Raw genomic sequence first — 24,578 nt, 5'->3', positions numbered from 1 at the left:
TACCTTTAATAAATATTATAACAAATATTTAAAAAATATATATATAATTCATGTTTAATTAAGTTTATTAAGTTACAAATAACAAAAGTACAAGTGAAGATATTGTAAATTAAATTAGCCTTTACCACACAATTTGGTAGGCAAAAAAAGTAAAGTAGGATCTTTATATCTAATGTTTTAATAAATAACTATTTGGTCACTTGAAATATATATTTTTATGTAATAAAATATTTTACCAAAGAATCACTGTTTTAAGCAAAATTTTGTTCCAAAAACAGATTTCTTCAAAAATAAGCATATTGAACTTTTGAGGTTGTTTTAATCGGAACATTACGAACGCTTTTCAATTTTCATGTCTACCAACATTTCAGACGTAGAAGCCATGTTGATATTTTCTTTCTTTTTTCGTCATGTACCGACTCACATGTATTTGAGAACGAAAAACGCTATTGAGATTTGAGAGGACCACAAGAAATATGGTGGTTAGAAAACGATTATAGATAGGAGTGTTCTTTTGTTCTTCAGCTTTTTAGTGGATGCAAATGTGGAAGTGATCTCTGTATAAAATTGACAAGATCTCTTTGAAATGTCTTCAATGCATTTCGTAGTTCATCCATTGCCTGGAACAGAGGATCAATTGATAGATAGGTGAGTCTATTATTTAACTTTTTACTTGACTCCATTACCGTGACTACAATTCGAGATCGGACATTTAATAATGATGGTAAAGATCATATGTAACATCAGAATGGATTTTTGTTCGTCGTGATGCTTGCGATACCAACGATCATTTTATATGGCATTTTCGTTTTTGATTATCAAGTTTATTTTTTTATATAAAAGTATGGCTGGTCTAGTTAAATTTACATATTTCAAATATATAAATGAGTATTGATAAAATCGTAATCCGTAATTGTCCTACTCCGAGTTGTGTACACGATGTTAATCGCGATTAATTTGCGAACCCCATTTACTTATTATACTATTTCTTTTTCCAACATTATCTTTTCATGTTTATGTGCTAATAAAATGTCCTTTATATTTTTTGTCCAAAACAATTTGAGTACATTACAAATAATACACTTAACTATTTTGATTTATTATGGTGATTATTTTTTACGAAAAATGTATATATTTTCTCTAACGTATACACTTTATTTCGTTATAAAAATTATGAAATAATTATATTTAAATGTTACTTATATCATTTAAATTACAATTAAATAAAATTATTAGTTATTATAATCATATTTATAAATAATAATACATAATATTAAAAAAAATAATGTTACATTTCCACAGGAAATATTTATAGTATCATAAAAACTAGTTTGTAATTTTATATCATTAAAAAAGAGATTATTGGCTGTAGACATATCTATTGATATATATGGAATACAAAATTCTGATTTTAAAAATAATTTATTTGTGTAGTAACCTGTCTTAGCACTCAAGTCTAAAGTTTTCAGCATTATACTGCAGCAGTATATAATTTTAGCAGTTTCTATAAATATTTACAGTCAATCTCTTCCTTCTTCCATCTTAAAAGTAATGTGTGCTTTGAAATATCATCTATCAATTTTAAGACCTAACAAGATAAAACATATTACTTTATCTTGTTAGGTCTTAATACTGATAGAAATCCCATGAAACCTATATGACACCGTGTATTACCTCACTGTTGTCACAAAATGTAGCGTGATAAGTTATTGGAAATTTATTTATTAGTTTATGGCATTTTTGTGTAAATAAATCACATTTTTAATTATGAACTAGGTAAGATAACATCTAACAATGTTATTTTTGGTATATTAAGATTGCAAAGTCAATAGATTCTTTCTGGGGTATGTCACTTCCCTTATAGCATTGTTAAAGTACTGGTAGTTCTACATTTTATTTAATACTGTAATATGAAAATTCAAAAGTGTTGATATTTTGATATTTATCTTGTCACACTTGTCTTTTAAATATGTGTTAATTCAGTTGCACTTATTTTAAAATATATTTTCTGATACTACAATATTTTCTTAACATTTATGAACTATTCTTGGTTATATAATATGATGTTTGAATACAACTATAATAATAACTAAATTATAAATAATGTTATTTTAGCCTTACATTAAGATTAATATCATATAATTATAACCTGCAGTCGCTATTAAAGAAAGTAATGAAAACTAATAAAAACAATCTTCAATCATGATAATTGTTAATTTTGGAAATATTTAATTGCATAAATAATGTAGTTTAAGCTTACAAGACTGATGTAAACTGTTTATTTTATTTAAATATAGCCAAAATAATGTATCAATTAAAAAAAGGTTGTCTTTAGTTTTTCTCTATAAAATAATGATAAGATTGATTATATATATAATTTCTTAAACAATGATCTTGGTATTTAAATGTTTAATTATAACATTTTATTGTAGCGAATGTTTGAAATGTGCCCTGATTTTCATGTACATATACCTACATAGACATTTACCACGATAAAAATCATTTTACTGTTATGTATAAATACAAAGATTATGTCACATATAAACTTGTAACAATGTACTTAATAAAAAATATGCATTTAAACATAATTAATTAAAAAATATTTTTACAGACTTAGGGAAGTAGCAGAGCGATGGAATAGATATGGAACTGGAGCAGCACCATCTGCTTTAACATCTTTAAGAGGTGTTCGAGCAGTTGCTGCTGGACCAGCCCATATAGCTTGCTTGCTTGAAGATGGCAGCATATGTCGAGCGGCATTCTCCATTATTCCTGACCGATTAGACTTGAGTAAAGCTGATGCAAGTAAAAATGGTGGGAATGGTGGTGGAGGTAATGGCGGCGGTGGTACTAGTGGAGGAAAGCAAGGAGGGAGTGGAAGTGGGTGTGGATCTAGACAACAACCTCGGACAAGAGCAAGAATTATGCGAAATTCAATTCGTGCTGCACCTAGTTCACAAGGTACTATTATATATTCTTCTAAAATTATTATATAAAAATACAATAAAGATATATAAAAAAAGGTGTGGCAATTCAATTGGAACATAAATATGAAATAGGTACGAGTATTCCAATGCCGTGTAACCTATAGGGGTTTTATCTTCTCAATACTGTTATAATTTTATATGCTACTATCTGTGTACTCATATCCTATGAGAAATTCTATGGGAAACATTCTAACAATAAAATTGTCTTTGATATATTAACTATAAGATTCCACAAAATACCTCATTTTCAGTCAAAATTGGACAGGCAGCCTGTTATTGATTTACAGAACCTGCAACAAAACTGTTAAACCAAAATAAAGCTCCCATATTATTCCACTATTTCACAAAGATTAATATTTTCATTATAGATTATCTCTTACACATAAGTAGAATTCTAAGTAGATTACGTTTTATTCTACTGCTGATACATAAACTATTGTAACAGTCTAACCATTTACCACTGTTGGTCTAAGGCCTCTCCATTTGAGTATAATTTTACGCCAATGTACACTGTGATGTTATGCTTAGTCTCTTATCAATAATGTAATGTTAATACATTTATAGTGACTTCAAAACTTTATTTTGAACTAATTGACTTAGAATAATCTTTATAATGAGTAAATTTATTTTGAATAATTTATCAGGGTCTACAAGCAGAGCTACTGGTGTAATAATCGGTGCATCGGGCTCTAGTCGAGTAGTTTCTGCTGTACAAGCACCTTTCGTGCCAGAGGACTTAGTAACCCAAGCCCAGGTGGTTCTTCAAGGAAAAAGCAGAAGCCTTATAATAAGAGAGTTGCAGGCAAGTTAATAACAAAAGTGTATCATTATAATGTAACTTAGAGACGTTGTGCCTAATAGGTGCTATTTCTTACAGCGTACGAATCTCGACGTAAATCAAGCCGTAAACAATTTACTATCCCGCGATGACGAGGAGGGCGAGGAACCAGAAGGTGGTGAAGGAGGCGATGGTTATGTTCCCGAAGACCTCATTTCACTTCTCGATGGAGGTTTTCACGCTACACAACAAGACCAGTCAGTGATTATAGATGCAGACGCCATGTTTTCGGAGGACATCTTCGGGTACGCGGCTGTCAGAAGGTATCCTGTCAAGCTATGCTCCTCGGCCTCATCTCTCCTCCCACTATAGTTAAATGTAGACCTCGACCCAATCTAGCACGCAAAACGCTTACGCAGTTTCTGTTTCTGTTCTGTGATTGGGTGTTTTTAGTTTTTTTTATTTTCTTTTATTAAATGGTGTATCATAAACAACTACATCATTACTTGTCAAATGTTACTAATATTTATTATTAGTTTTTAAATAATAATATTAAATAATGTTGTGTAAAGATGTAGTATGGTTTGAAACACCATGCATATTTGTGTAAGAGTGTGGTTAGTAACAATAGTCTAAACAGTCGCAGTGGAGGCGGAGGCGGTAGTGGCGGTGTACGTGCAGGTGCCAGTCGCGAGAGTAGCAGCTCTACTCAAGACCGACCCTCGGAATTCAGTCGGTGGCGAGAAAGACAATACTTCGGTCCTCGGCGATGGCTCGAATCTGCTCTTCGAGATACATCCTGGGACAAGGAAGGAGGTTAATTACAGTTTCTATTTAAAAAAATCAATTCTACCGTCTATTTCCTCTTTTCATATATATATATATTTTTTCATTCTAGTTGAAAACAAGAAGAAAGACTCTGCCATGGCAGCCTCGCCTCTGTGGGTATCTGAAGAACTCGAATATTGGGACAGTAACATCCGCTTTACTCACATTGCTGCAACGTATAGCGAATTGATCGCTATTTCTACACAAGGACAATTGCACCAATGGCGCTGGTCTGATGCGCATCCGTATCAACGTAATGATGTACGTACAATAATATTTTGTATAAGTTTGAATGTACATTAATTGGCACAATAGACTGCAACTAAATAAATAAACCCAATTACTTATAAAATTATCCCTAACATGACAACTTAAACTCTTTTGGTTGCAATTTCTCCCAATTTTTTTTGTACATTTTATACAGGAGCACTTATTAAATTATCGAAAATATTTATTCACATTATTATCGGTAAGAAAGCCGACACATTTCAATTATATTAATATGCTTTAAATTCTGCCACATGTGTATTCCGCCAACCCGCATTGGAGCAGCGTGGTGGAATATGCTCCAAACCTTCTTCTCAAAGGCAGAGGAGGCCTTTAGCCCAGCAGTGGGAAAATTTACAGGCTGCTAATGCTAATATGCTTTTGCAATAGCGAAATTCTTAATTTATACAAATTAATTTTACGAATAAATATTATCATAAAAATAAAAATAATATGTATTTATTTATTTGCTTCAAAAAAATACCTCTGATGAAACAATTTAAAACTGATTTGTGCAACATACTATCTACGTGCCACGCGAAATCAATATTCTCGCCCCCTTTTACTAGTCTTTCGTTTTTAAATATTGACTATGCTGTCTTCAATTTTTGTAATATTATTTTGCTTTCGAAAAACAAGGAACTAATGTAAGTGAAAAAAATATGTGTTAAAATTATTCTTATTTGTGTAAATTTATTGTTTTTTAGCCAAAATGTTTATTGTAATTATCTTTTATTTGATTTGTCCAGGCATCCGGTTGCATTTTTCACCCGCGAGGCAACTGGCTTGGATTGACACCTGGAGAAAGAATCTTAAGTATGAGCGCAGCCGGAATACGTGTGTCCGTACTCACCGACGCGGGGCGCATCGCGACTTTCTTGGACGAGTCTATAGGTATATAATAAATAGACAATTTTATATGAATTTATTATTCATAAATGTAAACCTGAAGATTTAACACCGTTTTTATTTAGCTCATGCTCCTGGTGCTGCGAGGTTGGAGCATCCTCTTCAGACATTTTCAGAGTTTGGCTCTGATAAGGCTGTGTCTCTGCATGTTTGCTCACTGTATACTGTTGCGAGACTGGAATCTGGTACACTTTATTGGTGGTATGTGAACATTTCAAGTTTTTTTTTATTGAAATAATGTATTGAATCATAATTACAATTTTCGTGATTACGGCCGTGTTTAGGGGCGTATTACCGCTGGGTCAACGCGCCCGTCTCTGGGAGAAGCACCGTGCGCGCTCTCGTAAGCAACAGCGCGGTCACTCTTCGAACACGCCTCAGGATCTGCAAGCCGGACAAAGTGTCACTATGAAGAATGCTCCGATGTATCAACCGGGAGCTATAGGTGATTTTATTTTATTTGCATCATCATATATAAATGCTCGATTAACTCAATAATGGTTTTTTAAAATATTTCACAAGACGGTTATATATTATTTAAATAATATGTTTTATATTCTTAGGTTTCAACATGTCGACGGGTGTACCGAAGGTGGGAATATTACAGAATGCTGCATGGAATCTATCTGATACATGTCGTTTCAAACTATTGCCACCTCCCCAGCCTGATCGTTCTATCTCAGACAAAGACAAGAGAGATTTACAGGTAAATCTAACAATACTGCTTTAAATTAAAAAAAAAAAGACATTTTTACGTCAACGGTAAATATATTTATAATTTATAAATATAATATAATTTGCCGCAGAACCAATCGCCACTAACAGTATCATCAGTGAAAGCATCTTCTTCAAGCAGTAGCAACAAAGATAGTGGCAAAGACAGTAACAAAGATATGGCAGACCGGTTAGATATGCCACCGCCACCTAGTCCTGCATCGTCGACCTGCAGTGATACAAGCACATCGCATAGTAAGTTTAATCCGGTTTTTTACATTATATAAATTAAGAAAATTTTAAAAATATTATTTACACATCCGCTACTGCAAATTGGTGCATGTGCTATAATGCTGAAAGGCTAATAGATGCATCTATATCACCAAATCAACTAGCTATGTGAAAATTTCGTATTGCATTAACTATCCTAATCATCTAGATGTTATCTTAATCTAATTATAAATATAATCAGTGGTTAGAACGCGGGAATCTTAATCTTAATCAATGAATGTAAGTTGAAAACCCAGGCATGCTACACTGAATTTGCATGTACTTAAATTGCGTTTATAATTCATCTCGACGGAGAAAGAAAACTGAGGATATCCTGCCACATGTGTAATGTGTATCCATTAACTCATATTGGATTCAGGTCTAAATTATCTCCTCATAAGTAGAGGAGGTTTAGACTTTATACATGAATTAGTGTTTATGATAAAAATCACACTTGATCTTGTTATTTTATTGAGAAATTTGAAAAATAATATTGTCGGTTTCAAAATATTAACATGATTAATTTTAGAACGAGCTAAACGTGTAACTGTCCGTGGTGAAGAAGGTTCGTCCAATGATGGGTCCAAACGCGATGAAGAAGAATGGCCTCTCAAAGAAGTCGTGTTTTTGGAAGATGTCAAAAGTGTACCTTTGGGACGTGTTTTGAAAGTTGATGGTGCTTATGCTGCTGTTCGCTTTCCATCTGTTGGAAAAGATGGCAAAGAGATTGTGCCAACTACACCCGAAGACTGGACCGCATTGTTGCAAGATTGCCGTTTAGTCCGTAAAGACGACTTGGTAGCAGTGAAATGGGGCGCTGGAGGGTCAGCTGGACCACGCGGTCCTGATTGCTTACAACGATCCCCGAGAAAGATTGCGTTACCTCCAGATCTGACTGTTATCACAATTGCTGTAAGTTGATCTACGAGGGTAATATGCATTATTTATTCCTGTTGATAAAATTTTATACGGCGTATAGTATCAAAAAATTAAAGAAATATTGTATATTCTGAAACAGAAATATCTAATTAAATGCTTAGATACACATACCTGTAGAACACATTATATATTCTAGGTTGATAATCGCGGCGTACATGCTGTCGTCCGTCGCCCAGGCGGCGCTTTAGCGTACGCAGTATATGCTGTGGGAACAACGAGGGCACTCACCGACAGTACATTCCCGACAGACCATAGCGCACTGCTTGGATACTCTAATGGTCAAGCTATACAACTTACTACTGCTGCAGAGGTTAATATCTTATACTCGTACGAAAAAAAAAAAACTGTTTTTACTAACAGTGAAATAATTGTACAAATTTTAATTTTACCGTCAGGGAAGTGAACCAGTAGTGATGATGTTAGACGGAAACGGCGCACTCTACCCAGTGGCACGAGACTGCGTAGGTGCAGTGCGAGAACCGCCACCCTTGAACTTGCCACCCGCGCGGGCGCTGGCTGCGCACGCGTTGCCGTTACAACCGCACCATCCACATCATCCGCACCATCCCGCGCTGAAGTCGCAGGTATAGTATATAAAACTACAATTAAAATCTCTTAATTATTCAAATGTGAATTCTAAAGATAACTTGCATAAAATAAAATAAAAAATTACCTGCACCCAAAAAGTGAAAATGAATAAAATATAGTTGATAGGTAATACCTAAAGCTAGTTAGGATGACGTTTATAGTGCTACTTCTATGAGATCAATGTGCAACTATGTAATGGTTTCAACCTCGTTAAACATTATTGCTCGGACTCAGTGTCGTAGCTTGATGATAATATATATTTATTATATCATTAATAATTATATTTATATGAGTCTATCAGGAGGCGTTTTTTTAGAATATTGCATTGCGTTTTGGAGGTTTCACTATAATAAATATAAATATAATAAGCAGAAAATATCACTTATACGTAATTTAACTGCAAAATTAAATTAATGTTTAATAATTTAATCATGCAGGTGGCGCTTATTATCATGGTACCTGAACCTCAACTCATGATGCCCCGCGTTTTACGCTGCGATTTAGATGGTGTCCGTCAACTATTACACCAGTTGGAATCTGATTCAAACAGTAAGTTGAGTATTTTTAAATGTTTCACTTGTATTTTTATAATTTATGTCATATGTTAATATACATTTTATCATTTACTTACAGAGCAACAAGTTCTTTCAATATTACAAGAGCGTTGCGACGGAAATAGAAACATTCTACATGCTTGCGTGCATATGTGTGCACCAACATCCAATAAGGAACCTGATATTGGTAAGAAAAGTAATATAGTTTATGGTTTGATTCTTACATTGTAATTAATTTGGGAAAATAATACAGAAGCATAATTTTTTATATTAAGTTGAAAACGCATCAATGCCTAACATACCGAGTGGCACAAGTAGCAGTGGCGCAAGTGCCGAAGAAGCCGTGCCAGCCCTTACATGGCCACCGGAGACATTTGAAGCTTCTGGTGATGAAGATAGTTTAATGGGATTGACTAATAATGGGTGAGCAATAAAAACTAACAACAGACCGAATAAGGCAAATGTCGAAAAAGTAAATAGATTTATAATATGCAATCAAAAAAAGGTTAATTTCAATTACCATAGGTAATTTGTTTTGTTAATATTTTTAGAACACAGATCTTAAACTGTAAATAATTATGTACTAAAGGGCTTATATATTGATAATTATTAATGACTGGGTTATAGAAAAATGACAAGTGGCAGCAACAATGGTGGCAGTGCAGTAAGTGCAGACCCAGCAGAACGCCGAGGAAATGCGTTAGCTGCTCTGCGTGCCTTGTGCGAGAGCTCAGCACTACAGCCATTTTTAATGCAACTGCTTACTGCTAAGTAAGAACCACCTCTAATTTTTCTGAAATTCATTACTAGTCAATTTCTTTCAATTGGGCATATTTTTCAAAATACTAATCTAACATGAATTAATTTAGGGATGGCATGGGACAAACACCTCTAATGGCAGCAGTAGCAGAAAGGGCTTATCGCGCCGCGTTAGTACTACTAGACTCAATTCGCGCGTGCCCAGATGCGGACGAAATACAACGTTCTGCAGCCATCTTCCCGCCCAATGCACACCCGGATCATTCTCCGTTACTTGTACTTTGCTGTAATGATACCTGCAGTTTCACGTGGACTGGGCAAGATCATATAAATCAAGTACGTCATAGCAATAATTGTTTTTTAATATTTTTGGTAAAATGACTGAGAACCATATTTATTTATAAATATGTTGTTCCTTATTAGACAAGGATAAAATAGTAGAGCTGTACACCATCCTTCCAAGTAACAGAGGTTAATTTAATAATTTGTTACAATGAAATAATCAACGTCATATTAGTCCCCCTTTTTTTTTCGCTGGAAAAAGCGTTATGCGTTTCCCACTACGTGGAGGTTGGCTGTATGTGAACTCGCCTGTGCCCTGGACGCCCCGGTACACCGGAATACCCACTAAAAAACAAGCGGTACCCTCTCCGTCTTATCGGCGGACGCCACGGGATCGCTTTCGTATGCTACCGTGACGCCTTGATAGTCGGCCCGCCTATGCTGACCTCCAACACCTAGGGGGGATACCCGGGGTACTGAGAACCCCCCAGTAGTCATATTAGGCCCCTAGGAAATCGACACCAACAATTTATACTACGCTAACTCGAAAGTGTGCGCACACTCCGCTAATAATTGTTAGCGTAATATAAATCGATTGATTTAAAAAATTACCTTTTGTTAGCGTTGTATAAATTATTACAGAAAATAAGAAATATCTTCACGATTTTATTAATACATATAAAATAACATATTTTAAGCAACTTGGCACAAAAAAACTATTTTCACAAAAATCGAGTTAGCGTAGTATAAATTGTAGGTGTCGAAATGTACTTCTTGGTATCCTTTGACCCTTCTAACTTCCTAATATATATATATATATATATATCCAAAACGCAATTTTATTCATAACTAGCCGAATCTGCTGCTTAACCCGGGCGAAATTTATAAAACTAACTACAGCACACAAACAGTCACCTCCAATGTACACCCACTAGGGGTTAATTAAAAAAAGGAGCCTATGTCCTTACCTAGGATTCGAACTATCTTTATACAAAATTTCATCTAAATCGGTTCAGCGGCTTACGCGTGAAGAGGTAACAGAGAGTTACATTCGCATTTATAACATTAGATAGATTACTATATATTTTTTTCTATATTACGAAAGCAAGTGCATTACTACAAGTGAGACATTAAACATTTTTATTAATAATGATTTTTATCATATTATTTCCTGCCCGGCCCTGCATCCTCTAGGGATCATAAGGCTCTTATGTGCACTCCTTAATTAAAAATCTATCCCTGATTCAGAATAACTTGTTATATATGAAGAACTGAAACTTACAGTAAGCTCGTAGAAAACGATTACGAGGATGCTAGGAAAAATAAAATTGCATTTTACATAAATATGCATTGTTTCACAAATCTGCCTTGTAATTGCAGGATATATTTGAATGCAAAACTTGTGGACTCACTGGATCACTCTGCTGTTGCACGGAATGTGCGAAGGTATGCCACAAAGGTCACGATTGCAAATTGAAACGTACTTCACCAACAGCATATTGTGACTGCTGGGAAAAATGTCGTTGTAAAGCATTGGTTGGTGGAAACTGGGCTGCACGTTGTGACTTACTTGCGAGACTTGCTAGAGATACACAACTTGCTACGCATTTTAACTCCAGGTATTCAAATTATTATTATTTAAGAATTCTTTTATTTTATTATTGTAAATTTAAATTAATAAAATTAAAACCTTTCATTAGGAGTAGCCTCCTAATGAAAGTGTTATAGTTTTACATTATTATATCAATCATATTATTTTTCAGGGGCGAGTCGATCTTACTCTTTCTAGTCCAAACAGTCGGTCGTCAAGCGGTGGAGCAACGTCAGTTCCGTGCAGGTGGCGGAAGAGGTCGTGGGCCGCGCAAGCAGCCCGGATCAGATGCCGAGGTTGATGTGCCTGATCATGACTTGGAGCCACCGCGTTTTGCACGACGAGCGCTTGTGCATCTCTTAGGTAAAAGAAAGTTAAATGTAAATTCAACATAAATCCACAGGTACATACATAATAGTGATAGTTCAAAGTTTATGTAGGATATATTTGTATTCTTATAATGGTCTAATGAGCAAAACGTCCTACGTGCGACTCCTACATCGTCCAGTAGCATCTTGAACAAATCGAATATTATTAATTGAATTAATTTTATATTATTTATGTAGGTGACTGGCCAGCAGTAGAAGCCGCAATTATGTGTGGATCAAATGGATACAATGACGGAGCGAGTGGATCAACTAGCCCGGCTCCTAATCAATCAGGAACAACATTGTTAGACAAATTCACTCATGCTCTTATTGTCAAATGTACTAACGAGGTAAGTAGAGAAAGAATTGGTAATTCTGTCTTTTTATATAGAAAAAAGTATAACAATATTAATATTATTTCATAAAATTTATTTTAGATGCTAGACACACTATTGCACACATTGATCAGAGAGCAACAAAATGACACGGTACCAGGACGAGCAGAGCGATCCAGAGAAGTCACACGACGATTCGTTCGGTCGGTTGCCAGGATATTTGTAATATTTAGCGTCGAGATGGCTCCCGGTGCCGCTAAGAAAAAAGGGTAAGATGGTTACGATTTATAATTATTGTAACTAAAATCAATTAATAACTCTGAAATAAATTATTTATATTTTTTATTTATTTATAGGCCTCTATCGATTACATCATCGTTAGTTCGTTGTCGTCGAGTATTTGCAGCCTTAGTAGCCCTCGCAGTAGAAGAATTGGTGGAAGCAGCGGATGCATTACTTGCTCCAGTTCGTCTGGGTGTTGTTCGGCCTACTGCACCTTTTCCACTTGCAACTACTTATGTAGACTTAGTTAACGGAAGTGAAGACTTATTTGGTGTGGAACCCTTATCTACCGGACATTCACGACTTCCTCATTCACGCAGGTTGGTTATTTATTAAATTGGTTATATTTGACACTTTGAAATGAAAGAAACATTATCGTAGGTAATAATTATAGTTAGGAATATATTATATATAAACTCGTTGTTTTATTAGGGAATCAAATGTAACCGGAGGGCGTGGTGCTGCTACTGCTGGTACGTCAATGGGGAGTTCTACTTTAGTGCCTGATCGGTCATCTACACCTGTAGCTACAGAGTATCCTGATGACGTCACCGGCGAAGCACTAGGTGCCGACGATGACGCTTCCGAAACTGACGAACCCAATATACCTGCTCCAGTTGCGCCGGCTGAATCGCAGCATCACGATGACCCAATGGGTGATAGGTAAGTGGTGATATTCTATCATGAAATGTTTACTGCAATTTTTGACATTCAGAAGAAATAAGTAATATGTTCCATTGCAGGTTGAAATAAATTTATAACTCTAAGTACTCTCCTGCCACACTTAAAAACACTTTATTGTAAATTTCACTATTTTAAAGAACTATAATTTCTTAACTCTCCACAAAAATCTCTAATATTTTTTTAAAAAATATTATATTTTAGATATGCTATTCTAAATCCTTTTTTCTTCCTTTGTATATTTTTAAAATGTTACAGACTTAATATATGATTAGAAAAGTCCGTTAAAATTAAAGGATGTGATGAATAAAGAATTTTTTTTTTAGCATTAGCAGCCTCTAAATTTTCCCACTGCTGCGCTAAAGGCCTCCTCTCCCTTTGAGGAGAAGGTTTTGGAGCATATTCCACCACGCTGCTCCAATGCGGGTTGGCGGAATACACATGTGGCAAAATTACGTTGAAATTAGACACATGCAGGTTTCCTCAAGATGTTTTCCTTCACCGCCGAGCACGAGATGAATTATAAACATAAATTAAGCACATGAAAATTCAGTGGTGCCTGCCTGGGTTTAAACCCGAAATCATCGGTTAAGATGCACGCGTTCTAACCACTGGGCCATCTCGGCTCAAAATAATTCATAAGAATAAAGTTTTTTCTTTTTTTACAGAGGTCAAGAGCAACATGTAGTTGTAGAAAATGGAACTGAACGCGTCGAAGGCGGTGAAAGCGAAAGTGAATTAGACTTACTGGCTGAAGTCGAGACAGAGAGTGACTCTGACGACCAAGATAACGCTGAATCTGCTCAACGCAGTGTGCAGACTGGGGCTACACAAGGATCAGATGCTGGTAAGAAAGAAAAGAAAGGAATTATAATAGCTTATTTGTAATTTATACATATCACATATCTTTATGATAATCAAGACACTTTCCAAAGTTTGCAATAAAAAATTTCCTACTTTTAAAACGCCATTTGACAAATCCATAATGAATATCATAAACTTTTCAAAATCTAACCCAATTAAATGGCAAAGCTGGTTATTTTGGTTAACTCCTCTTATGTTTGTAATAATACATATATGCTATATTGATAGATAGATGTTATATAAAAACAAGTGAATGCCAAGGCTTCGGCCGGACCTATTACTGTTGAAATTATCTGGTGCACCGTGACAGGCATAGCATCGATGCTGTTGTATCCAGAGGATGAAAGCGGAGACTCGACACAGCCCGAGGATGAAGATTCGGAAGCTGGCGAAACTGATGAACAGGATGCCGAAGCTGAGCTTCCACTACACGACGGAGAGCCCCTTGAACGACGATCTGCACCGCCTTCTAGGCCTAATTTAGCGCCTCATTCCATGCAGTGGGCTATACGGTGAATTTAACAAATACTTTTTTTTTTCAATATAATGCTATTTACAGTTTCAAATTCTTATAATTTTAGTAACACGCTGACATATTCACTTTTATATTTATTTAAATACGGCTGGGATTATTTAGTTAAGAATTAGTAAGATCTAGCATTATTTTAATAAAGTTTATATTATATGTAATGGACCGATTTCTTGAAATGTACCTTTTCATTGACAACATTAATTTCTTGTATAGTTCCCGCGAGACATCACGCGGTACCACAAGCGGTACGGGCGGAGTGAGGCTGACGGGCAGCTCGTCGCTTGTTTTCATTGACCCGTCCTCGCTACGGCGATCTACAGCCGCTGCGGCCGCCGGTGCACAAGATCCTCACTCCACATCCACTACTGCATCTTTTCTTGCTAGAGCTTTTGGTAAGTTTAATTAAAAATCAACATTGCATGTTTTATATTGATTATAAATAAAAAGTATACTTTTATATTTCTTTGCCTTTTTAGGAATCGTTATACGACAAATAGCAGATCTACTATGGGAATATGAGCGAATTACTTTGCCTCTGCCGCGTATGTTGCCTTTGGCTTATCGTGAGGCGTTGCGCTTACAATGCTATCTCGAGAGACAGCTTAAACAGACCTGGGATTGGCTAGTCACTGTCATGGACGCAACCGAGGCACAACTTAGGTATAAATTTCTGTATGTTTCTATTTAACACTTTACAAATTATTTTAGTAACCATAGTCGACATTTAAAATGAATTTTTATTTAGCAAAATTTTTTTTGAATTATTAAATTGAAAAAATATTTGTTTAAGATTTGGTGCATCACTTACCTCTAACAATGCCAGTTCTTCTACTGGAGAAAGCCGTTCATCTGCACCGGCCACTAGACGGACCACGTCATTTACATCACCAGCGACAAGGATTATTGGCTTCTCTGAAGCTCCCAGAGCTAGAGATCGGGAACAAGGTAAAATATTTGTTTTTAGTATTATTTATATTACTTGCATTATGTTTCATGAATTGCTGAAATTATATTGTATCGTATTATAATTATCACTCAAATACTCTACATTTATTAAAAAAAAATTAAATAATTAAACTAATATCTCCAATTATTTTTTTCAAGGAGTTGAAGCAGGAAGTGCTCGCAGAGAATTTCTAGCTTACTGTCTATCATTACTGAGAGCGCATAGTGCGGAACACGCGGAACAGTTACCAGTCCTCGACGTGGCGGCGCTCAAACACGTAGCTTATGTCTTAGACGCTCTAGTTTATTATATGCGGGCAGCGCAACCTCAACCACATCATCATCAGCACCTGTGGGCACCGGTATGTTTATTTATCTTTTATTTTATTAAACAGGTTATAATGTCATTTATTATACATAAAATAAATGATGACTTAATTCTATGTCAGGATGAAAATGAAAACGAAGAAGGGGAAGAAGAGATGGTAGTCGGTGGGGGGACCGCGGCGGAGTCTGACGGTGAAGCCGAAGGAGCTAGAGGACGAGCTCATGCCTTTTTCCAGCGCTCTGACTCCACTTTATGTCTGGGTTGCCCACCACCTGATCCATTCAATAGTAAGTTCTGTCGATTATAACTGTTACCAGTCAAATTACTTTTACATTATAACATAAAGTCCGTTTACAGTTATTTTATATAATTTAAAACTATTGCATTAAAAAGTTTTTAGTATAAAAACTTTTTGCTCTGTTAAGTTGAAATTGCAATTCAGTTAAAACATTACACATACATTATTTTATGTGCTATAGTTGTAGTCCTTTACTAAAATATTTAATTATTAGCAACAATATTTATTAAGTTTACATGATGAATGTAACAAACTTTTTGCAGTGACAATGCAAGATGCCCTACCACTTGCCGATCAACCTCAGCTATTGCAACCTAATGCACGTCGAGAGGAACTATTTGGTATGCCGCGTCAGCCAGTGACAGTGCCGGCATCGGGAGATGGTCCGCCAGGAGCTAACAACCCTCTTGAAGGTACGGAAAGCTAATCAAATATGAACTTAAATAGAACTTTGAAATTGCATTGTTTTCAAAACACAATGAAGTCTCATTGACTGATTAAAGTTGTTATAACTAATGTTATTTTACAATAAATACGCATTTTAAAAATACGGTATTTCTCTATTCTATTTTTTAGTTGTACCACGCCGATTGGGATTGTCAAGTCGTGGAACTGAGCGTGGATGGTCACCTCCGGCGCGACCGGCTTCTGCTCCACCAACACACAATCATGCTATAACTCGAGATGAACCACAGGTAAAACATTATATACAAGTAATATCTAATTGCAACATCTAATCTGTAATATGATCTCAATAAAATAAAACTTATTAATCTTATTATTCAACAAATTTATTACAAGAGGAAGGAAATAGAGTTGCTTCCATTTTTGAGCACACATGCTTGTTGACTACTTAGCTTCTGTGCTGGTGGCTAATCTGTTAGATTGACTGCCGTCGCAAAAAATCAGACAAGTGGATATTATATTATTTAACTCAAATTATAATTTTTAGGACTTATCTTGTGCTAAAGATACTGTGACGAAAATGGACATTGATACAGATGGTGAATATTTATCTGATTCTGATTCAAACGAAGCAAGACAAATACCACGAAAAAAACATCATAGGTAAGATATTTCATAATGCTCGACCTTATTAATGTTAGCTTTTTCTTATATTGTATAAAATACATATTTGCATGAAGAATATTACTTGAGCTATCTCTTGCGAGTATGACAATATAATGTCTGTTTATAATATGATTGTGCAGGCATCCTCACACTGCTGCAATGAATAGTAATAGTCATCAGGAGCCCAATGCGTCTACATCTGAATTCCACACATTAGTTGACACAGCTTGCTCAATAATGGAAGCCCCACATCAACAGAATGTGTCACCTTTACCGGGTAAGTACTTTATTTAAACTAAATTATTAGGCTGTAAAACCTTTATATATCAAAATTAATTTAATTTTTTTTTCTAGGACCAAGCAATGCAAGCGCGGCAGCGCAGGAGCCCCGCGCATCTTCCTCGCGAAGCCCGGGCAAGACCGTTATTGTACGTGCTGTAAGTCACTCCACTTTTTTGGGGGACTTTTTCTTAACAAAAATATACCCAAACTTAAATTGGATTCGTCATGTCTAAAGAATTATTTTTAGAAACGATTAAAATGATACATAATAATTGAAGTCAGTATGTTTGTATCATACTTGTAATCTTCTGGGATGGTTAGGCTTTTAAAAAACTATCTAAAATTAATAAATTGAGTAATAAATGAATTTTTATATATTTTTAGGGTGAATTACTTAGTGCTGCTGACCCTCTAGAATCACAGGAAATATCAGCACATGTCACTGTAGAAACAACAGGTCTACCACCGGCGCCGTTACTACCTCCTCAAGTCCTCAATGCTCCGGCTCAACCGTGAGTATTTTGATTTAAACATTAAATTTATATTTTTATCATAAATTAATGGTATTTTTATATCGTGTTTCTTTAACAGCCGCGCTTGTCCTTCATTGGGTGCCTCCGTATCACATGACTTACTATTGGGTCGGTGGAGGCTATCACTAGACTTATTCGGGCGTGTTTTCACTGAGGATGTAGGCTTAGAGCCGGGATCAGTAGTCGCTGAACTGGGCGGTTTCCCTGTCAAGGAAGTCAAGTTTAGAAGAGATATGGAAAAATTACGAAATTCACAACAGAGGGACTTGACTTTACACAAGGTATTCAGTGAATATGTATATAATATAATAAATAATATTTATATTTATTATATATTTTGGTAATGTATAAAATGTGCATAAGATATAGAAAAATAAACTTAAATTATTGTTTATTAGATGGAGCGCGATCGTGCAAAATTGTTACAACAGACTTTCGCCGAATTGAACAGTGCATTTTCGGGACAAAACCGACGTGCTCACAGCGCACAGCCACCGCTTGCTGTTAACCGCGTGAAGGTTACTTTCCGAGATGAGCCCGGTGAAGGCAGTGGAGTGGCGCGCTCCTTCTATACCAGTGTTGCTGAAGTAAGTTGCTCCTTCAGCAATTATTTGATTTATATTATAATTTGTACAAACAAAAAAAATCTTCGGTATTCACATCTGTAATTTAGTAACGTCTTACTAAAATTATATAATTATTTAGTTATAATATTATATGTTACTCTATATTCCAGGCTTTACTTGCGAACGAAAAACTTCCTCCATTAGAATCTACATCAGGTAGCAGCAGTAATAACACCACAACCAATGGCACATCGGGTTCATCAGGCACAGCTGCTAGTGGTGCTAGTAGCAATAGCGGAGCAAGGTTCGTTTTATAGCAAAAAAATAAAGTTACATATAAACTTATAACTTATATTATTATTCAAATTTATTATACACATATATACTATAATATTGATTAATATTTTAGTTAATTAAAAAAAAAATTATATATATATATATTGTTCTGTATTTAAGTGGTTTGACAGAAAACAACAGACAGACTTACAGAGTTACTTTCGCGTTTATAATATTAGTATAGATTCGTTTCTGAAAATATAATAAATGAAGTCTTAGTGATGAGTTTTCAATAATATTTCCTCTTGTTTATAGGAGTGGGGCCGGTCGAGCCCGCGCGAAGGACAACGCGAGACGAGCCCCGGGCAGGCCCGCGCCGCGCCCGCCCGCAGCGCGCGAGCCGCGGAGGGTGCTCAGTGTCGACGCCCGGCCCTACTCGCCGCAGGTAATTGAATCTGCAACCGCACATTATATAATGCAATGGCCATTTCATTTTACACTGCGTAAAAGTTATAAATTTAAACTGATAATAATCAGCTCGATCTGTGGATATGTAAGTGTACGAGTGTTCATTCGGTGTTTTCGGAAATTATTACATATCGATCGACAAGAACAAAATTTGTGTAAATATATAAAATTGATGATACATTTGAGTAGTTTTACAAGGTCAAAGTTGCTTATCAATTAATAAGCCGCGTCTCTCTCTGTATTATATGCATTCATTAGTATCGAGCGACCATTGTGCTTGTTTAATATGTCTTAGTGAGACGATTGACATAATACAAATTACATTATATGATTACCTTTGTTTAGAGGTTATAAGTGTAGTTTAACGTGGAAAGGGGTGCTTCATGTGTGAATAGATCTGTACCTTATTTCGTTCTTTAATTTGATTTTGATTTAGTAGATATATTGAGTAATATTGTAATGTAATTACAATACAAAATTCCATTTTAATTAATATTAAAGTACAACTTAAAACACTTAGGCATAATATATTTATATGTTTAAAAATACCTTATATTTTTCATTTATAATTTAATTGCTCTCTGTATATATTATTATATAATATATATTATTATATAAAACTTTATTTTTATTTTATATTAAGTATGTAAACATGATTAATGTTAAAATTACATTTGAAAAATATTAGGCTGCACCTGGAACTGAAGGTGCTGGTTACAGTGGAGACAGGCCTGGAGGACACAATGAACATCTTACACTACATCAAGCTCAACTTGGAGAAAGGCTTTATCCTAAAGTAAGAAATGATTCCTTTAATCTCACAACAATATATTCATAAATTTTACAAAGTAAAACACTCATTAGTATCCAATAGTGCCTTTTTTAGCAGCCGAAAATAACTAACCAGAAGTGTAGTTATACTTCTTCGTTTTCTTGCTTCAAATGTTTGCAACTATCTGCCTGATTTTTTTAACACAAAGGATAACTTATTGTTTCCGGCCCGCTCTGAAAGGTTGTAGTTACCCACTAATGAAAAGGTCTTATAATTAACAGGTGCATTCTCTTCATCCGACATTTGCGGGAAAAATCACGGGTATGTTACTGGAGTTAACGCCTGCGCAGTTACTTGTACTGCTGGCGAGTGAAGATGCACTGCGGCAGAAAGTCCGCGAAGCCATGGATCTCATTGTAATGCATCCTTCGGAAGCGATATTAGGTATTTTATTTAAACTTATTATCAATATGTTTTGCAGTTTCAGGCGCATCAAGTCAATAACATGTTCAGTCATATTTCTACCACTTGAAAATAATTAAGAAAATTTTACGTTTTTCTTTGTTGTAATAAACAAAATATAATATTATAATTAATTAATTACGCATCGAAATTGCACCCACAGCACGTCGTTTATTATTCACGGGTTTTAAATACTGTTCATATTTTCGATCCCTGACTTGATATAAAACCTTGTCTTTCTACGTAGATTTGGACGTGTTCTCGCTATCAGAGCGTGGGGCCGGCGGGGGCGGCAGCAGCGCAGGAGGAGCGAGCGCCGCCAACGCGAGTGCGTCTAACGCGGCCGCGGACGACGCCGCTCCACTGTTTTACTCGCCCGGCAAGCGAGGCTACTACTCGCCGCGACAGGGACGTGCGACACCTGAACGCATCAATGCCTTCCGAAATGTTGGCAGGTGAATGATCGAAACAAAACTCCTTATTATCCCTCTTTTAAGTATATTAAGCACAATTAATACATGCGTGGGATAAGAATTGCGTTATTTTTTTTTTAAATAAGCTACATAGCTATGTTTCTGTCTGTGTATGTCTAGAAATTGTGTACATTTACCTATATGACGCCTTTGTTTTTCAGAATAATTGGCCTGTGCCTGTTACAAAACGAGCTATGCCCGATGTTCCTCAATCGACACGTACTGAAGTATATACTAGGGCGGCCAGTGCGTTTCCATGATCTGGCATTTTTCGATCCCATAGTGTACGAAAGCCTGAGGCAACTTGTCGTGGACGCCGAGACTGGCGACTCTCACTCGCTTTTTGCTACTCTTGATCTCAACTTTAGGTACTGTATTGACAGATTTAATTTTACTTTAATAAAATTCATCTCAATCATTTCAATTACTGTATGCACACTATAGTTTGAATTAAAAATTAGTTATATTATTTTACACATATGATAATCACTATTCATCAATGTGTAAAGCACAGAATTAACGTAATATTTTGTATTTAGTTTGGAAATGTGTGAAGAAGAAGGTGGCGGTTGTGTTGAATTAGTTCCTGGCGGTCGAGAAATCGAAGTTACTGCGCTCAATGTGTATGACTATGTACGAAAATATGCACAACACCGTATGTTACTCTCTCAAGAAAAAGCGCTTGAGGTAAGTTACTAAATCCAATTTAATTGTGAAATATATCTGTGCTTATAAAAATGAGGTAATTTAAATTTCATTTTCAGGCAATGCGAGTTGGCGTTCTTGATGTTTTGCCTGAATCAGCTTTAGAAGGATTAACAGCTGAAGACTTGAGACTTTTACTAAATGGCGTAGGCGATATTAATGTAACTGCACTCGTATCATACACGAGTTTTAACGACGAAAGCGGTGAACCGCCAGAACGATTGGCCCGCTTCAAACGATGGCTATGGGCCATTGTGGATAAAATGACACATTTAGAAAGACAAGATTTAGTAAGTTAAATATATGTTTGGGAATTTATAAAATATTGTGACCATAATGAAATACTTATTTTTTATTTTTTGTCTAGGTTTATTTCTGGACAGGATCACCGGCACTACCGGCGTCGGAGGAAGGCTTTCAGCCTATGCCTTCGGTCACTATACGGCCAGCTGATGACGCGCATCTACCCACCGCTAACACGTGCATCTCTCGACTTTACATACCCCTATACTCTTCGCGACACGTGCTCAAGCATAAACTGTTACTCGCTATTAAAACTAAGAACTTCGGCTTTGTGTAAATCTTGTTCGCAACGACAACGTATTTCGTTTAGTTATAAGTTCAGTCACTTAAGACTGCCGTTGTATTCTATCTGTGTTAGTTTTACGATACTGTATGTCTGTATTTATAGAGCGCCATAAATAACTTATGTCGAAAAATTAGCACTAGTACGTACATAAATGTATGATTTATATCCTTTTGACGAATATGACTGAAAACTTTGTGACTTGGGGTTATTTGACTGAATAATTATATTCCAAATGCAATAATTGTCCATTTTGAAAATAGCCCTATTTTCAGCACAAGTATATAGTATACAATACCATTTTAAAAGGATACCTTATAAGTATATAGTTGTAAAATTACAATTGACTTGATTGTTGGCCATTTTTAAATTTCAGTCGTATAATATAACTTACATCAGTCAACCGTACGCGTCTTTTACAACGGCGTATTTAAATTTGATAAGGGGCATAGTCACTGAGGACAAGTATATATTGACGCAAAATAGTAATAAGAAAATCAACACTACTATATAAATATTTCGGCAGTTACTAAAATATCCCGTTCTAAAAGTTTTCCTTTTATTCTCTTACTTTTGTTTCCGGTTAATCTATTTGCATTTGATTTTTCTCCTTATTTATTTTGAATGATTTAAGATCTTTCAAGAAAATACTTTAAAATTATTCTCTTTACAAGCTTGTTATATAGAGAAATATATAAGATCATAGATAATGGGTATATTACAAATATGATTTGTTTGGGAATACTGGGCAGAGGCGTTGGATTCCATTAATAGTGGATTTTGTGATAAAGGAGGAAGTATTATGCGCCTCTATCTCTAAATTTAAGATTTCAATTAGATTTCCCTTTGATTAGTTGTATTTAATAAGGTTCATAATAAATACTTCTCAAAACGCTTATACTGTTGTTTGCATTCCAATAAAATCCTTTGCTACTACTATTACTACTAATTCGTGCAGTAGGTCTTTGAAATATTTTACGAAATTGCTAACGACAATTTACGAGTGCGAGTAAAATAGTTGTAGAAAAAAGAAACCACTCTACATTGGAACATACACAATTGTAAGTTATAATTGCATGTTGTCTTCATTTAAAACATACAATCTCCAAGCTGGCGATGGCGCCATAATGAATAATGACTCCCGCATCGCAAACTGATATGATACTGAATTGAGCTATCATATGTGCGACTTTTATGAAAGAAAGAAAAAGAGTATTCATTGAAAATTAAGATTCGAGATTAAGATATGGTAATATACATAAAACTAGAAGCTAATTCTAATATATGCAATTCACGAAGAAGTAATCTTTGCAGCTGTATACATAAGTACGTAGCTTTCTTAGGCCTGTTTCTGGCCGGGAGTATTCGACTGTACAATTCAGAATCTGAATTGTACAGTCGAATATTTATTTATTTTATGTTCATTCGACCATAAAATAAATAAGAGAACTAAGCATCACAGTGCGCAACCTGTAATGATACAATAATTTGTCCGATGTTGCAAAAACAAGTGATACGACTTCTGGCGAATGCTTAAATCGACTGCTACATTTTTTCTTATATATTTGACTTTTGAGGCAAAACAACATTACTTGTGTAAAAAAAATGTTAAAAGATTTTTTGCCTTGTTAATTTAAAATGGTTAATTTAAATTAAAACAAAAACCTCAAACATCAACTAGTAGCGGGTAGCACGCGAAACATCGCGTTTATTCAACAGATTTTTACAAATTTCGAAACCTATGATAGGTTTTGTTTTGATTTAAGTTTATTGAAAAATGACGACGTCTGTTCGTAGGTTTTACATTTGTTTTTTTTTTTATATATATACAGCTATAGCGCCGATCTACCCGGCTAGTAACTTTTTTCCGCCCTCTAAAATTAATTCTAAGTTAAATCGTAACAATTTAGTAAACCGCCATTAAGAATCCTTTTTAATTTTCTGGTCATATTCAAAATAAGACCATAACCGATCTTCTACGTGCAGCTATCGTCCCATAATCATTGGGACAAAAATTGGCTTACGCTATTAATATTAGTTCCTTACATATGAAATTAGCGTTATGTCGTACTGATCACTTTGGTCTGAAATATCTCCTCTTTGGTGAAGAATAGAGAATTGAAAGAATTCAAATTTATAAATTTATGTACTTGAGTTTTGAAAACATTCATTTGTTTTTTCCTCATTATTTTTTTCTTAGGCGTCGGTAAACATCGGTACATTTATGAGTACGAGTTCTACCTACTTCTTCTTCTACTACAAGTTCTGCAGAGACAGTGGAAAAT

At 35.2% G+C, this 24,578-nt stretch overlaps 1 protein-coding gene across 7 annotated transcripts; it reads left to right on the top strand.

Moving 5' to 3' along the window:
• Window positions 1–396: 396 nt before the first annotated feature.
• On the top strand, window positions 397–23,191 carry LOC125075056 (E3 ubiquitin-protein ligase UBR5). Of its 7 annotated transcripts, none has more exons than XM_047686682.1 (49): window positions 397–648; window positions 2,612–2,961; window positions 3,632–3,789; window positions 3,865–4,070; window positions 4,406–4,581; window positions 4,664–4,854; window positions 5,610–5,754; window positions 5,835–5,970; window positions 6,054–6,214; window positions 6,333–6,475; window positions 6,576–6,738; window positions 7,283–7,665; window positions 7,829–8,002; window positions 8,088–8,276; window positions 8,718–8,829; window positions 8,914–9,021; window positions 9,110–9,257; window positions 9,462–9,605; window positions 9,704–9,929; window positions 11,256–11,494; window positions 11,639–11,829; window positions 12,033–12,184; window positions 12,272–12,438; window positions 12,526–12,771; window positions 12,884–13,114; window positions 13,801–13,979; window positions 14,307–14,508; window positions 14,742–14,920; window positions 15,005–15,200; window positions 15,319–15,473; window positions 15,633–15,835; window positions 15,923–16,088; window positions 16,363–16,512; window positions 16,676–16,794; window positions 17,052–17,167; window positions 17,311–17,447; window positions 17,525–17,607; window positions 17,837–17,964; window positions 18,044–18,266; window positions 18,384–18,572; window positions 18,722–18,855; window positions 19,143–19,272; window positions 19,984–20,091; window positions 20,349–20,511; window positions 20,777–20,984; window positions 21,164–21,370; window positions 21,542–21,689; window positions 21,767–21,997; window positions 22,075–23,191. In XM_047686682.1, the coding sequence occupies exons 1-49, from the start codon at window positions 587–589 to the stop codon at window positions 22,285–22,287; spliced, it is 8,568 nt and encodes a 2,855-aa protein (XP_047542638.1). In that variant the 5' UTR covers window positions 397–586; the 3' UTR covers window positions 22,288–23,191. The 7 variants fall into 7 exon arrangements, with proteins under 7 accessions (XP_047542638.1, XP_047542629.1, XP_047542593.1 ...); XM_047686673.1 differs by having other exon boundaries at window positions 3,865–4,088; window positions 14,313–14,508; window positions 15,005–15,188; XM_047686637.1 differs by having other exon boundaries at window positions 3,865–4,088; window positions 14,313–14,508.
• The last annotated feature ends 1,387 nt before the right edge of the window (window positions 23,192–24,578 follow it).

Source organism: Vanessa atalanta, chromosome 2, assembly GCF_905147765.1.
Source record: "Vanessa atalanta chromosome 2, ilVanAtal1.2, whole genome shotgun sequence".
Classification (NCBI taxonomy): domain Eukaryota; kingdom Metazoa; phylum Arthropoda; class Insecta; order Lepidoptera; family Nymphalidae; genus Vanessa; species Vanessa atalanta.
This window is presented reverse-complemented; position numbering and strand designations above follow the sequence as displayed.